Source organism: Brachyhypopomus gauderio, chromosome 1 (genome assembly GCF_052324685.1).
Source record: "Brachyhypopomus gauderio isolate BG-103 chromosome 1, BGAUD_0.2, whole genome shotgun sequence".
Lineage (NCBI taxonomy): Eukaryota > Metazoa > Chordata > Actinopteri > Gymnotiformes > Hypopomidae > Brachyhypopomus > Brachyhypopomus gauderio.
This window is the reverse complement of record NC_135211.1, coordinates 32,185,044-32,202,936: the sequence shown is the minus strand read 5'-3', so window position 1 is coordinate 32,202,936 and position 17,893 is coordinate 32,185,044. Positions and strand designations below refer to the sequence as shown.

Genomic DNA, 17,893 nt, shown 5'->3' with positions numbered 1-17,893 from the left:
ACTCCCAAACACATACACCCACTTCAATTCGTCACACGCCCTCTTGCACCAAACCACTCCCCCGGTCATAATCGCCTCATTGTTGACACCTTCATTCCCTCACCTAGCACTTAAGCCCACAGGTTCTGCAGTCCAGTGCTGCTGCACATTGATGAGCCTTTGCCTCGCATCTCGAGTCAGCATACTTCATGCAAATGGCCACACTATACTGGACTGCCTGCCTGGACTGTGCTAAGTGTCACCTGCCTCCTCATTGTTGCTGTTTGGCCTGAGTCTTTACGTTGTTTGCACCATGGATAATAAAGCTTTACATTTACAGTATCTGCCTCCTGCTGCCTCTATACCCGAGTCACACTTTTGACATTTTTACATTATATATATTTGGATCATCTGCCCTGGTTTGGAAAAAAATAGAGCCTGACCAAGTTTAATCCTAAACCGAGACTTTAAAAAGTAACATATCATCATTACTGCAGTTTACTAAACTTAAAACATATGAGTGGAAATTGGCCCACAGTGACTACTGTTCACATTGTAATTAATTAAAGCTCAAAATATAGTAAGAAAACATGTGATGTGTAGCGATAGAGCATAGTTCTCTTGGATTTACATTAAGGTGGTTTCTCACAATAATTGATCTTTGCCACTGGTTGCCTCCAGACTATGCTTTCCAGTGTACTGAGCTGGGATATCAATCTTGATATCCTAATACTACCTTGATAAGTTCATATTGACAAATTATAAAGAATATGATACTAGGGTTGTCGTGCTTGATTCCATACTATGGATTAGATTGTTTTGCACTAAATAATAATTTTATTAATTTATTCAAATAACTAATAAGATTTTCAAAGTCAAGTCACAATAAATGAATTATGGCACAGGTGTGATGTGCGATGTGCAAAAAACAAACAAATACTGTAAGTTGTACAAAATTTATTCTGAAAATAACACATTTCATACATGCTCTGTTAAACTTTCATTTCAAAATGTAGTTTGAACCTTTGCTTACTTCATTGAAAGTCAATGCAGTTTGATGGAAATGATTTGAAACCTTTGAAAGATATTTAGCAAGGAAGTTGTGAAAGTGCAAAAATCACAAAATTAGATACAAATCCATTACTACAGAATTTCACATGGACTCTGTGATTTTAAAGGCATCTCTCTGTTTGTGCGTACATGCGTGCGTGCGTACGTGTGTGCATGTGTATAAGACCCTGTATAACAATGAAGCAACCCTAGCTTATGGCCTGTACAGTGGATGTACTCAGTGACTCAGCACATTAAGGATATGGAATTTACAAACCTTAAGACATAAAGCCTAAGTTATTTAGATGCATTAATAATCCCTTTTAATGGATTTTTGAGAACCAAGATGATCTAGTTCCATAACAGCCATTCAAGTTCACCATGTAACAATAAACATCTATGGTTTAAAGCCGATATTCCTAAACAAACTTGTTATTCCACTCAGCTACCTGGAGGAGCAAACAATGACAACACATAAGTCATTGGCCTGCAACTCAACTCTCCAACACATGATAACACCAAAAACAAACACTGGCTCTAAAGTGCACAGTGGAGAATAAAACAGGACTAAGAGGGGAGAAATTAAGGTTTGTCCTATAGTTAAGGGTTGTACTGGACTATATAGCATTTCTTTTATAAGTATTCATTAATTATCTTATATAGCCTAAGACACCCCAAAAAATTGTAATTACTAGTGATTTGTCTATTTGTGATAAACAGCCAGCCTAAAACCACAACTTACGTAAATGTACATAGAACTTGTGTAATTTAATGATTAAAATGGTTACACCTTTGGTCAGTAGTACTAATGAACAGTGGTTGCTGTAAGTTAACTTGGTTGGCAACTATAGAGTATCACGTTAAAGCTATAACCTTAGCCCAGTATAAGACTATGACCTAAGAGTATTTGTGTCTAATAGACATATTCTCGAGGAAAATTTGCACATTGCAGGTGACCAATCCAGTTCTTGAAAAGTGAAGATTTTCTTCCCGAAGGCTCATATTTAAGATGCTGTAGAAGCACATTTACACTGCTACAGGTTCTGGAAACATTTAAGAAAGCTTTTGTGATATTTATTTGAAAAAAACCCAGCTAGAAACAGCTTATAACAATGAAACTTTATAAATGTAATCTTTGTAAAGCAAGTCTAAATGTTCTAAAAAAAAACATTCATTTATATACATTCCGATTCCTTAGAGATATTTCAAGTAAGGGAAAGGAAATTGCTTGACTTATCAGGGAATCAGCCTTAATTTCTCATACCAGCAGCATTACCAGATCTACATCCGCCCTGAGTATACACAAGTTCTGCCATGTTGCAAAGGCTGCGTTCAAGGCAGGGAGGAGAAGCAAAAAACATCAGTGTATCACTTAAGCAGACAAAAGCAATTCCAGCTATAACATTCCAATTCCAATAAACCTCACTAGCAGCAAACCAATATTGTTTGTATTAAATGATGATCATTTTTAAAGTTGTCTAAAGTTGCTGCTTTTCTGTGTGTTTATTTTTTAATGGCAAGAGTTAAGACAGCATAAGAAATCAGTGTCTAACCAGTATCTGGTGTTCTATAGGAGATACTACTTAAGACAGAAAGCAGGAATCTTGACTTCTGGGACTCCTGGGCTCAGTGCTATTTTTCAGTTCATCCTCGTCAAGACTCTTTACATATTCCAGGAAGCTTTGATCCAGAAGCCCATCTGGAGTAGTGGAACCAGGGAATTCTGATCGAGCATCTTCATAGCCACTGCTCTCATCATTTTCTTCTCCTTCCTGAGCTTGATGGACCTCTCTGCTCTCCAGCCCAGCCTGCTGGGATCCCTGACCAGAGTGGTCCACCTCTGACCTTTGCTCAGGTTCAATGACATCATCATCATCCACTGAGGTCCCTTGTGGAGTTTCCTGGGACTGAGTGGAATCAGTATACCTGGACAATCTGGGATCTACTTTTATATTCTTCAAGAAGCAGGTTAGTCTTCCAGAGGAGAGTCCAGCAGATTCATCTGCAGTGTCTGGAGACTGTGAGCTTGTATCTGAATGAAGAGCAGAGAGGGACGTTCCGTTGGGAGCATTCCCATCTATTTCCACAGCAGGATTATCTTCTGGTGCAACAGCATCAGCATTCCTCACTTCTCTGGTTTTAACCAGTTCTGCAAGAGCTGAATTTCTCTCCTGTTGTTAAGAAAACAAATGAAGAAGAAACCATTACAGAAAGTCCGATGTGACCTAAATGGAAGGCAATAAGTATGCAAACAAGCAAGATGAAGCTTATTGTTTTTTGCTGCCTTTCATTGACCTAAATCACTGAAGCTAATTCTGACCACCAGGTTCTTATTGATACTTGCTCAGTTCACGTCTGCCACCATGAGAAAAACAACAGCTGAATGAAGCCGCCATGTTTACTTTTGGCTCTTGCATTTTACACTGAACTACATTCTTACAAAAAATTTAACTGCCTGAACTGAACAGGCAGACACTGAAATGTAATACTTATAGTCATGCTACATAGGGTTAGGGTTAGAACTGACTTTACAACTGAATTGTGCTTATCGACTATGCTGTTTCCTTCCATTAATCTAGGCAATATCTGCCCCATTACAGCAACTTAAATAACAAATCATTACAGACATTAACAACAGCCCACCAAGAGAAATGTCTGCTTTGGTTTAGGGACTCTTTTTACAAAAGTCACTGGCACAGTACAAATGCAACATAAAGCCTTTATAGCCTGACCACCAGGAGCCGTTACACCTCTAGATACAAAGTTCCTTGTTGTGCTTCCCACTTTTCTGAAGAAAAGCAACGTAAGCAAAATATCAAGCCTAATTTTATCTGCCCTAAAAATGTGTTACACAGTAACTCATAACCAGCACAAGGTCATGGGTGAGAAGACCAGTGCACTTATGGAAGATTGGCCGACTCTCACCTCTGTTACCCGGTGCACCTCCTGCGTTAGTGAATCAACCATCTGCTCCAACGTTCTCCTCTGTCCTTTCTCCCTCTCCAGCTCCTGTGGAGGAGAGAGCTTGATCAATGGGCTTCCAGGATCTAGCAGCTTGTCTAAGAGGACAACGCACAATGCTAAGTGTAGGTTGGAACACTGTAAAGCACATTGCTACCAGACTCTGGAGCGGTACAATATGTGTCTCTGGTGTGAGGGCACTTTACAGCCTGGCAGTCTGATGGATAGATCTGGTTTTGGCAGATGCCTGGAGAACTATCTACCCATGTATGGTGCCAATAATGAAGTTCAGTGGAGGAGCTATAGTAGCCTGGGGTTGTTTTTCAGGGTTTGCACTAAGCTCCTTACTTCCAGTGAATGACAATATTCATTCTACAGCTTACAAAGATGGTTCTGACAATTATATGCTTAAGATGTCGCATACCATTTTGGACCTAGCGTCATCTTTATGATGTTGTCCTCTCTCGCGCTACTTCCTCTGACTTGGGGGATGAAGCCAAGAACACGTGTCCAACTCTTGGACTGGAATCGACTGGTCAGTCTCCTCAGTTTGGATCTAAATCTGTGTTGTGTTCCACTTCCAAGACATCCTCCTCTACCTCTGGTTCAATTTCAGTGCCCTCTTCATCACGTCCAAAAACCTGGACCAGAACCTCTTTCATAACCACATAACTGCTTGGTCAGTCACCTACTCATTGTGCTCAGAGTAAAAGGAGTGCAAGGCAAACATCAAGTTATATGTATGGGGTTTGTGTGAAGATGATACATTAATTAGTCTGGAAGGTGGTCCATGTGGGGGATAGGCACAAAAGCATGGGATGGAGATGCGTACCCTCAAAAAGAGATTGTTTAGTTTGAAATGTGTGTGAGTAAGTGTGTGTGAGTGACTGTGTGTGTATGTGTGTGTGAGTGAGTTGGGGTGGTGTATATGGAGATGTTTTCTGTCTGATAAACTAATATAGTCTGGATACCCATTTATTTCCGATGGCAGTCACTTTTGACCAGGAACACTACAGGTGCAACAAGGTTGATTAAAACACTCAAAAATAAATGAAAGAGGTAATCATAATTTTTACATGTTTAAGTACATATTGTGTAGGATAGCATAAGGCCTTGAGGCAATTAGATGTAAAACACAATATTTTTGAGTGTTTTAAGTTGATTTGACCTGAACACGGCGGGAGGGTTATAATGGAGCAATAGCTGATGTTATGAGATGGGATTTCCAACAAACTTATATAAGTGTGACAGTCAGCTGCCCACACACTTTTCACTATATAGTGAAGATTATCTGAATGTCAGTTCTTTTGGGACTTTTGAAGATGCCATTTTCATGACATTTATGATGTTTCTCATAGGAGACTGTCAGGACTGGCTCCAGGGTGGTTCCCCCTGCCGCTACCGGGAGGAGTTCGCGAGCCATTTCTAGGCAGAGCTCCCGTAATCAGCAGTGACGGTCTACAGCTGTCTTCTCCCTTACTTAAGGAAGATAGCTGTAGTATCACACTGCTGGGTCATTAAGCTATTATGTTGTGCGTTTGTCAGCCGTTTCTTCCGATCTCAAATTACGTTTGTATGGCGTTTTGTGACCAATCTATCTCGCTCTCTTACTTACCCTGTTTATTCGAGCACTTATCTCCTGCTCCGCTCCCTGGCTTCTCAAGTTTTCCTTCGCTGTTACTTTCCTGTCCAGTTTCATTTTAGTTTGGGAAGGGTTTTTGGTTTGCTGTGGTGTCTGCCTGTTAGCCAGTTACTTCCCCTGGCGTCTTTTGTTCGTTTGCTTTGAGTTTATTTTCTCCTTTTTTACGCATGTCTTGAGTTTATTTTCCCTTTATTCTCCCATGTTGTTGCTATGGTCGAGTTTTCTTTTGTCGCGTAGATTTATTCCGCGTTGTTAGTTTTCTTTTCCCCCCCGTTTTATTACGGTATTTTTTTCTGCTTTGTTTTTGCTCTTGATTTCTTTATTTTTGCGCGATCTGGCACTTCTGTTCACTAGGGGTGACCTGCAATAGTCGCTGATTCAACTATAGTCGACTACAGGTCCTTCTAAAAAAATTAGCATATTGTGATAAAGTTAATTCTTTTCCATAATGTAATGATAAAAATTTAACTTTCATATATTTTAGATTCATTGCACACCAACTGAAATATTTCAGGTCTTTTATTGTTTTAATATTGATGATTTTGGCATACAGCTCATGAAAACTCAAAAATCCTATCTCACAAAATTAGCATATCATGAAAAGGTTCTCTAAATGAGCTAATAACCTAATCATCTGAATCAACAAATTAACTCTAATTTCTCTAATTAAATCTAATTTCTGAACGAATAGGCTGTACCCAGAGTGCTGCATCAAGGCACCTCAGTGGGAAGTCTGTGGGAAGGAAAAAGTGTGGCAGAAAACGCTGCACAAAGAGAAGAGGTGAGCGGACCCTGAGGAAGATTATGGAGAAGGGCCGATTCCAGACCTTGGGGGACCTGCGGAAGCAGTGGACTGAGTCTGGAGTAGAAGCATCCAGAGCCACCGTGCACAGACATGTGTAGGAAATGGGCTACAGGTGCTGCATTCCCCAGGTCAAGCCACTTTTGAACCAGAAACTGCGACAGAAGTGCCAGACCTGGGCTTCAGAGAAGCAGCTTTGCATGTCATTGGGAAATCAAGGTGCCAGAGTCTGGAGGAAGACTGGGGAGAAGGAAATGCCAAAATGCCTGAAGTCCAGTGTCAAGTACCCCCAGTCAGTGATGGTCTGGGGTGCCGCGTCAGCTGCTGGTGTTGGTCCACTGTGTTTTATCAAGGGCAGGGTCAATGCAGCTAGCTATCAGGAGATTTTGGAGCGCTGAAAAGCTTTATGGAGATGAAGATTTCATTTTTCAGCACGACCTGGCACCTCCTCACAGTGCCAAAACCACTGGTAAATGGTTTACTGACCATGGTATTACTGTGCTCAATTGGCCTGCCAACTCTCCTGACCTCAATCCCATAGAGAATCTAATAATAATAATAATTCTTTATTTTTGTATAGCGCTTTTCAAGAACCCAAAGATGCTTACATTTAAGAGTAGCAGAACAGACAGATGGAAACAAAAAAGCACAGGCAACAGACAATGAGAATAAAGCTGAAAATGGGAAGAGGTCATGAAGTATGGTAACATATTGGGAGCTGATGATAGAGTAAAGTAGACCAGTATATGTGGAGTCGACGGTAGTATAGGGGTTTAGAGTCAGGTATTGAAGGTAAGGGGAGTGTTATAGGCCAGTGCAAAGAGATATGTTTTTAATTTTGTTTTGAAGGTGGAAAAAGAAGCAGAATGTTTAACTGAAGAAGGGAGGGAGTTCTAGAGTCGAGGTGCCATTCGAGAGAAAGCTCGGTGACCAAAACCTTGGAGGTGGAATGAAGGGGTTGTTAGTAGTCCAGCAGAGGAAGAACTGACAGAGCGAGATGGTTAGTAGGAAAGATGAAGATCAGATAAGTAAGAAGGTGCAAGATGGTTAAGGGCTTTGTAGGTCAGAAGAAGGAGTTTGAACTGAATACGGTATTTGACAGGGAGCCAGTGGAGACTTTGAAGGACGGGGGTGATGTGGTGACGTGCGCGAGTGTGGGTGAGGAGACGGGCAGCAGAGTTCTGAACTATCTGGAGTTTATGAATGGAGGAAGAACTGATACCCGATAGGAGTGAATTACAGTAGTCAAGACGACTGGAAATGAAAGCGTGAATAAGAGCCTCAGCAGCAGACTGAGAAAGAGATGATCTGATTTTAGCAATATTACGGAGGTGAAAAAATGAAATTCTAACGACAGAGTTAATGTGAGCAGTGAAACATAGGGTGGAATCAAAGATGACACCCAGATTTCGGATCAGAGGGGACGGGGAGATAGAAACATCATCAATGTGGAGGGTGAAAGGAGGAGTTTTATTGAGGGTTGATTTGGATCCAATAAGAATGAGTTCAGTTTTATCACCATTGAGCATAAAAAGTTATGTTTCATCCAGTTCTTGATTTCAGAGAGACAGGACTCTAAGACAGAAAGGTGTGGATTCTGAAGTGACTTGGTGCTGAGGTAAATCTGGGTGTCATCTGCATAAAAATGTAAGTCCAGATTATAGCGACGCAGTATGTGTCCAAGGGGAAGGATGTACAGAATAAAGAGGAGAAGTCCAAGAACAGACCCTTGTGGGACTCCTTGAGAAACAGGAGAGATTGAGGAAGTATGTGGGATCTTGTGAAGAAAAAGTTGAGAGACGCAAGACCCAACACTCAGGATGAGCTTAAGGCCGCTATGGAAGCATCCTGGGCCTCCATAACACCTCAGCAGTGCCACAGGCTGATTGCCTCCATGCCACGCAGCATTGAAGCAGTCATTTATGCAAAAGTATTGAGTGCATAACTGAACATAATTATTTGAAGGTTGACTTTTTTGTATTAGAAACACTTTTCTTTTATTAGTCAGATGAAATATACAATTTTTTTGAGATAGGGATTTCTGTTTTTTCTTTACTTTTTTTGCCAAAATCATCAATATTAAACCAATAAAAGGCTTGAACTACTTAAGTTGTGTGTAATGAATCTAACATATATGAAAGTCTAATGTTTATCAGTACATTACATAAAATAATGAACTTTATCACAATATGCTAATTTTTTGAGAAGGACCTGTATACCCCCTAGTCGACTATGAACGTCATAGTCGAATGTACCATTCTAACTGCATGGGGATGCCCAAGGATGCTGCCAAGAATTAGTTGTTACATGAAATGTCTTTTTTTCGTTATATATAGCCTTTTGTCAAATAAAATCATCCTAATTTCTGCTAATAAATATTTTTAAATGATGTGTGCGCATTAACAATAGGCATCTTACTTACTACACATTAATAAATCACACCCTGCAGTTGCACAATCCAAATGAGCGGAGCTGAACACGCTACACAATAGTCAGTGTCTACCAAGATTATAGTGGCTACTAAAAAACTTCTAAAGTATTTTGAAAAGATAAAGATGAGTCAAACAAGTAAAGTGCAAGTTATGTCATCAACGTCTTTCATTTCGCACGACAACAACCAACATGGCATACCATTTAAAACGGGTTAAAAATATATATATTTTGGACATTTTGCACAGTGCCTGTCTGACAGTTCGATATGCGCACTGATGGTTAATGTTCTCTTAACGTTTCATTAAAAAATAAACAAGTAAATAAATAAAAGCTGAATAAAGCCAACCTACCATGTTTATTCATTTATCTGAGTGTTTTAGGTTTTTACTTTGAAGTGTAAAAAAGTCCAGAATGAGAACTGGATCCCGTTTAAGGTGCTCTAGATAAATAAATAAATAAATAAACGATTAGACTATTAGTCGACTAAAGGGAAAATCTGACGAATCAGATTCAACTATGAAAATCCTTAGTTGAATACACCTCTACTGTTCACCCTCGTTTCTATTAAACACGAGTTGGGTACAGTTCATGTATCTCAACACGTTACAGACAGGCATTCTTATTCACAGTGGATGTGTTGACTTCTACCTGGTAAAGGCTGCCAATCGCAGGCCTAGAACAGGGCCGCTAAAAAGTTGTAAATATTACCATTCTGATTTCATGAGCCTCTCTTTGCGTTTCGGCCAGCACCTCCTCAGCCCCCAGCAGAGCGTCTTGGAGACAGTCCACCTGGAACAACACCACCTCCTGCTTGAGCTCAAGAGTCTGCAGCTCCTGCAAGCATTCTTCATAGTTAGCTTGGAGCTCCATCTGCACCCAAAACAATAAAGAAAATATGTTAGTGCTATACTAAAACTCGCTATGCTTTTCTTGTCATCACCTGGTCCATAAGTCATAAATGTAAGTGTAGAACAGCAACGCCCAATTGGTAAGGAAAATGTAGAAAACCCTCTTGCATTTAGTAACAATATTGGTGTTTTATGAGTGTATTGGCATAAAAACAATGTTTGTCAGTGTATGAGCAGTAAGTTACATAATGATTCATAAGTCATTCAGAATTATGTTAAATATGATACCGTATTTGTTACTGCATGCTCCTCTTCACCCTGTTGGTCAATAAAAAAGTTAAATAAAAGATTAATAAATTTTTTTGCACCCAAGAAAATTACAGGGTGGATTATATTTGGGCTGAGTACGCGTCAGGCTGGATTTGGGCCACTCAGTGTGAATCACTACCACACGGCTTTTATATTCCACTCATCATTCGTTTTCTGAAGAACTCCACCTATCATCACTCAATACGTCCTTCTCCTCTATGTTACAGTGCAGGCCGATATTTGATGCAGTGTTGTGGTCTACAGAAAGGGCCACACCAGTGGAGAAACTGGACAAGTTCCAGTCAGCACTGTCCTGGCTTATGTCAGTGCAAACACTGAAATTTTAACTGTTATGGCTCTGGTGCCCTTGGACACAAACTGTATGATGAATACACGTTACAGAGATGTCACTCACCTGACTGTCTCTGGTTTCACTCCTTCTGAGGGAGCTGCGTCTGCCGTCACTGCGGCTCAGACGTTTGGGTGTCTGTTCGGCCTGGTGCACAAGCAACACAACCAACACACAGAATTACACAAGAGATTAACAACAAAGAAAAATACTTATTGTATTTTGATGTACCACACTGTAGTAAAAGTCAGTAGCCACAAACAAGCTACAATTAATATTCATGGAATATTTAAGTACCGGTAATATGTTATTGGAATTATAATGCACAAAAAAAATACATTAAAATAATTAAATATTTACATATGTGCTGCTTATAATCACTTGCAATGAAGTTTGATCAGACACACACTCTGCAGGATTACATGACAACTGTACTGTCTGACATAACTTTTTGAAATTATGGTAATTTGGAAACCACACATCACATGCATTGTAAAGTTGTGTCACCTCTGTTTGCAGATCTAGTTGTTATGGCAGCAATGAAATTAGGAAATTCAAAGAAAAAGAACTGATCTCATCTCCACTCATGGAACTTTTCAACCCCATGGAATGAATGCGATGATTAAACATAAACTTTTTCATATATAAACTGGTTCCTCCTCCTATTAATTCAGAAGCTCTTTGCTTGCACAGCTGATGAAGGACATCTGAACTTTAGTATAGTTTTTAATATCTCTCTCTCTCTCTCTCTCTCTCTCAGAGAGGTAGAACTAGTGCTTAGGTGGATTGTGGATCAGGTGGTGGCCGAAGGCAGGGCCTTGGCGTACCGATACTTGGTTACTAAATCTGGCTCTTGGGACATGGAACATAACCTCTCTGGTTGGGAAGGAGCTAGAGCTGGTGTGAGGCTGAGAGATACCAAATATATATATATATATATATATATATATATATATATATATATATATATATATATATATATATATATATATATATAATCATAGGTAAATATTTTTTGCCATATATATATATATATTATACTCCTTATAAGTGAGTATAAGAGTGGTTCTGCAGGTGGTGACCACAGACCATTTCTCTGTGCTTACAGCCCAACACTGCAGGACGATTGGCACTTGCCAGGGAAAACGAAGATTGGAACATTTGCCATTGGTACCCTGTGCCCTTCACGGATGAGAGCAGGTTCATACTAAGCACATGTGATATAGACGTGACAGAGTCTGGAAACTCCGTGGAGAATGTTCTGCTGCCTGCAACATCCTGCATGACCGGTTTGGCAGTGGGTCAGTAATGGTGTGGGGAGGCATTTCTTTGGAGGGCCGCACAGACCTCCATATGCTAGCTAGAGGTACCCATGACTGCCATTAGGTACCGAGATGAGATCCTCAGACCCATTGTGAGACCATATGCTGGTGCTCTAACCCTAATCCTGGGTTCCTTCTGATGCACGTCAATGCTAGGCCTCATGTAGCTGAAGTGTGTCAGCAGATCCTGCATGATGAAGGCATTGATGCTATGGACTGGCCCCGCCCGTTCCCCAGACCTGATTCCAATTGAGCACACCTGGGACATCATCCACCAACGCCACATTGCACCACAGACTGTCCAGGAGTTGACTCATGCTTTAATCCAGGTCTGTGAGGAGATTCCTCAGGAGAACATCTGCCACCTCATCAGGAGCATGTCCAGGCGTTGTAGGGAGGTCATACAGGAACGTGAAGGCCACACACACTACTGTCTTGAGGAATCAGCCTGTTATTTGATTTTCCACTTTGATTTTGAGTATGATTCCAAATCCAGACCTCCATGTAATATTGTATTACAAGTAATAAAGATTTTCTACTGGAATATTTTATTAATTGAGATTTATTAACTTTATATTTATTATTTAATTAATCATTTATTTTATTAAAAGAGGATTTCTTGCAATCAGAGGAGGTATATTTCCTTTTGTGGAGTGTAATGTGTTTGGATTAATTTTCACATCAGATTTAATGTTTTTTTTATATTGCTGTTTGTTACAGAGTATGATGTTGGTCACTGTGTATCTCTGCCATTATGATTCTTTTCTTGGGGCTTTTCAGTCACATGTTGTCTGCAGCACATGTAACATTTGAGGTTAGGAATAAAACATAATGAAACATTTATGTTCCCCTTTGTTTTAAGAGAAACTGTCACATCCAGCCCCTCCTTCCTCCCTGGTCCCGCCTAGCTTCCTCGTTCCCATTTGTTCCTCCCTCTGTCTGTCACGTCCTCATCGTTAGCGCACACACCTGAGTCTCGTTTACCTCCCCTGTTTCAGTGTATTTAATCCCCGTGGTGTTTTACTCCGGTGTCGGTCTTTGTTTGTTCTCAGCCATGCTCCCCTCCATGCTCAGTAACCTGTGGCTTCCCTTCATTTCTTCATGTGCCGGTATGGTTAGTTCTGTCTGTCTTCCCTGTTGTGATTCTCTGGTCTCTTTGCTTATTCATCTAGTTGTTCCTTGTTAGTTTGATCTTCCCTTGTATTGTGTTTCTTGTCGTTAGTGGGTGTTTGTTATTAGTTCGCTCGTTGTCTGTTTAGTTCATGGTTTGGTGTTACTTGTTACTAGTCACCCCCTAGTAGTCGTGCCTTATTTGTATATCCCCTCTCGTCATGTTTGCCTGGCCTGTTATGTTCTCGTGTATAGTCTAGTTTTTAAGTTGTATTGCTTACCCGTTTGGTAGTGTCTTCCCCTCTGTGTTTAGCATAGCCCCTTTCTGTGTGTTGTGGTGTGGTTTAGTGTTCTGTTACCTTGCATTCAATAAATATTCAAAGTCCTGCAATTGCGTCACTCCCGCTGTTCAGAAACGTTACAGAAACATTTGTTGTCTGATTTATCTGTGACATGGCTAATTTTATTTAAAAAAATTATCCACTTTAGTTTTTTAATGCTTTACACCCACTTCATTTCATACAGTATGTGGATTATTGTTTGAATGTGCTGTAAAATTAATTTTATTATTATTAAATGACATTATTAATATTGGTACAGGCCACTGTTCGTACAGATGCTATTGTTATTGGCATATCACCCCAACATGAATCCTCTCTGTATGCAACTAGGTCAGGTTTATTTCCATGAACCTTTTTCTAGGTTTTTTTTGCTGATCTTCCATAACACTGCCGATGAGTGGCGACGTAATCTTCCCTTTGCAAAACCACAAAGGCAACCAACAACATGAACTTCCCTTAACTCGGCCAATAGCACTCAGGTATGTAATGTGGTGTAAATTTCTTAGGGATTTTATGTAGTGAAGCTATTATGCGGACTCCTCTCCACCAATGAGAAGACAAGCCCTCTAAGATGCTACTAAACGGTGGAACCACTGCTCCAAATGTAATCTCGGTGCATGGTTGATACACAGGACAAGCATGACGGCCCTGCGTCAGCTACTCTCCTACACACTCAAAACTCTGGCTGCAGTGACACTCAGTGATGTGTCACTTGCAAGCAAACGAGGAGGAGGTTTGAACCACCAAACTTTTGGGACAGCCAACCAGTGCTGTGACTGTCCACCCACATTCATGAGAAAATAGCCCAGTGGAAATGCACTGGAGTCTGCAGCTGCCTGTATTACATTTGAACTATAGCCTATATATGTGCATAACAAGAAATTAACATTTAGCTTATATAGAAGGATCGCAATGCATATGTAGGCCTCTAGTGTCTAATGTAAAATCCTGATTTGGTTGTTGGGAACAGTAAACAGCAATGCCTTGCTCCTGATCCGCCATGTCGCAGAGCACCGTGGGACTTGGAAGTGGAGGAGCTTCATGACCAGGACTGACTATGACTTTCTTCTAGAAGGATTTTTTAATTTGAACAGATTTAAACTCTCTGGGGATACATCAGGCTTTCATTGTGCAAATGGAGCTAGATGGTTGTGAGGGCTTGGGGACTGGGTTAGCCCTAGCCCTAACCCAACACGAACCCAATGTGATATGTTCTTACTGTTAATGACTATGCAAAATGGTACTTATGACACCTATTACAATGAGCCTGTGCGAGAAAAAGATATGTTTTGGAAAATAAACAGGCTGAATGAAAAAGACACAGAAGTGATTTTTGTTCAGTAGGACTACATAAATAAACTGAGAAATAGTAAAACAGGCGGTCTAAAATGGAAATTCTGAAGATGATTGAGAGGTCTGTATGACCGCTAGCTGTGAGGTTAAGCTTCTTGGATGGTAAATTCAGCTAATCACACTTCACTGTTTAACAGCCAACTTACTTTTTGTCCACATATCTCTTACTTGTTTTGAGCCTGTGGGTTTGTATCTGATTTACTTCATACCTGTACACTTTGCAAGTTTTTGCTTTAGCGGAACTATGGCCAGAATGGTTTTCAACATAGGTATAAAAACAATGCTATATACAGAGAGTAATTTATTAATTACAAATGCAAAGAATAATTCTGCTTCCTATAACTTAATATTGAGAATTGAACACAACTAAAAACCTTGTCAGCATACTGGCAAATAAAGTTCAAGATAGATGACTGTATATAATATAGGGGGCAATTAATATTATAGTATATTATATTTTATATCATATAGTATATAAACTAAGGGACTAATTCTCAGACCAGTGGAGGCCACTCTACTCAATAGAATAGTTTCTCCCTTACCAAATATCAAAATGCCAAACCTTGTTTTTTTGGAGTAAATACTCTTTTTTTTGGGTAACACACTGTTATTCTTCATTTTGCCATGACATTTCCTTATCTGTAGTCTATTTTTAACTACATCATTCTGATATGTGTTTTTACATTACAGTGTGACGGCGTATTAGGAAATCTCACTAAGCAGTTGCAGTTATGATGCAAGCTCACTGAGGTGACAGAACCATAACAAATGACAAACACATGGGGCAAGACCAGACAAACGTTTTGCTGCTGCAAACTACAACTGTACACAGGATTTACTCAGCTACCTTGTCTGCCACCATTTCCGATATAGCTAAAATCAAATATGACTATTATTCCATAAGTGTGCCTAACAATCGCAGGTTAATCAATACTTAAATCACAATAGCACCTTAACATGTATAAAATAAATACATTTAAAAATCGGAACAAAATTTATGTTGCTCTAATATTCTCTCAAAAACCTTCTAACCATTTGTAAATCCGATCTAAATACATACTTATACAGACTTCTTTTGAACAGTGTGAGACTAGTAATATTGTTGCTGTTTCATTACTCATCACTGTGTTTGTTTCTGCTTTCTTCATTTTGTGTGTGTGTTCACTTTTTGTTGTATTCTCATGTCTTATCATGCTCCGTTTACAGCATTTTGGTAGAAAAACTTACAATCAGCATATTACAAGCAGTTAAAACAAAGTTACCTTTACTATTTCAAACTATTATAGCTTTCAGTTTTTCCACCACACGATGTAAAAATGGACCACTGCCCAGATTCTAAGCCGATCTGTTTCTAGTCCTGTACTCAGACTATATATTTTTTGTATTCTGTCACTAATGTTAATTTAAAAGTTGAGATTCTTATATGGAGTGTGTATTGTTATTCCTAAGATCACACATTAGTTTAACATAATTTATGAAACAGTCTAACAGATGTCTAGAAAACATCAGTCAGTATCATGGACCATGGGGTCCAGGGTCCTCTTGGCCTGTAAAAGTTCAAGGACCCTGTTGATAGGCAAATATGTTCATTACGTCACTCGCCACGACGCATTCGAGCGACATCTAGCGACAGTTCACAGTAATAACCCCCCAGTCTACCATTTCCCTGCAAAATATTTTGCAATAATGACTAATCGGGCCGACGTAACTAGGTCCACAAAAGAAGGCACCGTGTGCTCTAAAATTGGAACAGGGCTATTCTTGTGGGATTTTTTCTCAAACAGGGTTAAGTGATTATATCAAAGCCCAACAAATGACCATCTTTGGGTTTGATAGCCAACACACCAGGAACGCAAAAACAATCTACTGGTAGCTGAGTACGACTACTGGTAAACTGTAGTACGAAGATATTCTGTAAGGATCAAGTGAATTAACGTTAAGCATTCTTGTTGTAGCCTCTTACAAAGACATGAGATCAGGACACTGATTCCTAAGTCTCGTTATCAGCCACATCGTCACACAAAAGAGATCGCTTCTGTTTCCTAACGAATAAAACAGTACCAAAAACAACTCCCCACACCAATAAACGCTCAGGACAGGACTTTGATAAACGATCAATGATCGACTCCTTGTAAGTTAGTTCGGAAAAAGGAAATGTAAATCAGTGGTAAGTTTCTTCTTAACTAACCTCTTGGATGATGTGTCGAAGCGACTCTTCCTCGCTCATCCCCCGCGACAGGATTCGTCTCTTTGGCGAATCAGTTTTATCCAATGTACCCGAATGCATTCTGTATATAGGAAGGATAACTTAAACCGCGATCTGAACAGGTAACGACAAAGATATAGTAGTATTCGTTTCCAACAGTTTGGTGGGTATTTGACAGAAGAGACGTGGTTACAGACTCAACTTCAACACTGTGCTAGGAGGAGCGTAAGTCATCGTGGGTGGGTCGGATATTGTGCTGCGGTCACGGTGCATCTTCCTGAGACTCTCAGTCATTCTTCATTCCTCTACCCTGGCGTGGCGTTGCAGGTGTGTCACAGTTCCAATTCAACAGTAATGATATTATTACCTAAATAGTTCCTTTTCGTGCAAGTGAGAATTTTGGGAGCCTTTTCTGTCTTTGAACCAACACTTTATTATGGGTATAACATCTCGTCTCGTCAAAACAATACCGATCAATTACATATTTAGGATAAAACTAAGTATAAATCGTATCTTAAGCATAAACTTTAAGATAGTATAAATACAAAAATACAAAACACACAATATAAATGGAGCTTTTAGATGGAATCAAGAAGATACTGAATGGTGCATTTCATTCTGCATATAATGGGATTAGTTTAGTGTGACAGTGATGTGAATAAAGTGAATGTGCAGAATAGTGGAAGACACACCACTGGGAGGAGAGAGAGAGAACCACTGAGACAGGAAGCAAAGATCCATGAATAGTTATCGTTAAAACTGTGTAAAGGCAGAAAAACAGTAAAGAGCGAATGACTTCATTAAACCAGAAAAGAAGCAGGAGTACTTTTGTATCAGTGTGCATGTTATGTAGCCAGTAAAATAAAAAATTTGTAATTGCATTATAAGTAAGTAATTACAGTGTGTAATAATTAACAAATGGAAATATGTTTCGAGACATACCTATTCGAGAATAGGTTGCCTCCATCTTATTACCCGCAACTTAAGCAATAACTATAATGATCTCTATGACTCTAAGTATTTGGCACAGTTAGAAAATATGGCCTTCCATTAACTATCTGTCCATTTCTACACAAAGTACTAGGTACTTACTTTGTGCAGAAATGGACAGATAATTAATGTTAGTTAATCTTTTAGCTAGGATTAGCTTTAGCTCAGGTTAAACTAGGTTTTCCACATTGTAGACAA

General features: G+C 39.6%; 1 protein-coding gene and 1 long non-coding RNA gene across 3 annotated transcripts; one reads left to right on the top strand and one right to left on the bottom strand.

Annotated features, from left to right (window-relative positions):
• Positions 1 to 919: 919 nt before the first annotated feature.
• LOC143517493 (uncharacterized) lies at positions 920 to 16,949 on the bottom strand. Its single transcript, XM_077010094.1, has 6 exons — positions 16,688 to 16,949; positions 10,440 to 10,520; positions 10,004 to 10,033; positions 9,576 to 9,737; positions 3,955 to 4,038; positions 920 to 3,200 (listed from the first exon to the last, which is right to left on the bottom strand). Exons 1-6 carry the CDS (start codon positions 16,784 to 16,786, stop codon positions 2,613 to 2,615), a joined length of 1,044 nt encoding a protein of 347 aa, XP_076866209.1. The 5' UTR covers positions 16,787 to 16,949; the 3' UTR covers positions 920 to 2,612.
• LOC143517498 (uncharacterized) lies at positions 12,706 to 14,755 on the top strand. Of its 2 annotated transcripts, none has more exons than XR_013131961.1 (3): positions 12,706 to 12,804; positions 13,508 to 13,625; positions 13,779 to 14,755. It is a non-coding gene; the product is annotated as an uncharacterized LOC143517498 (long non-coding RNA). The 2 variants fall into 2 exon arrangements; XR_013131959.1 differs by having other exon boundaries at positions 14,117 to 14,493.
• Positions 16,950 to 17,893: the final 944 nt, after the last annotated feature.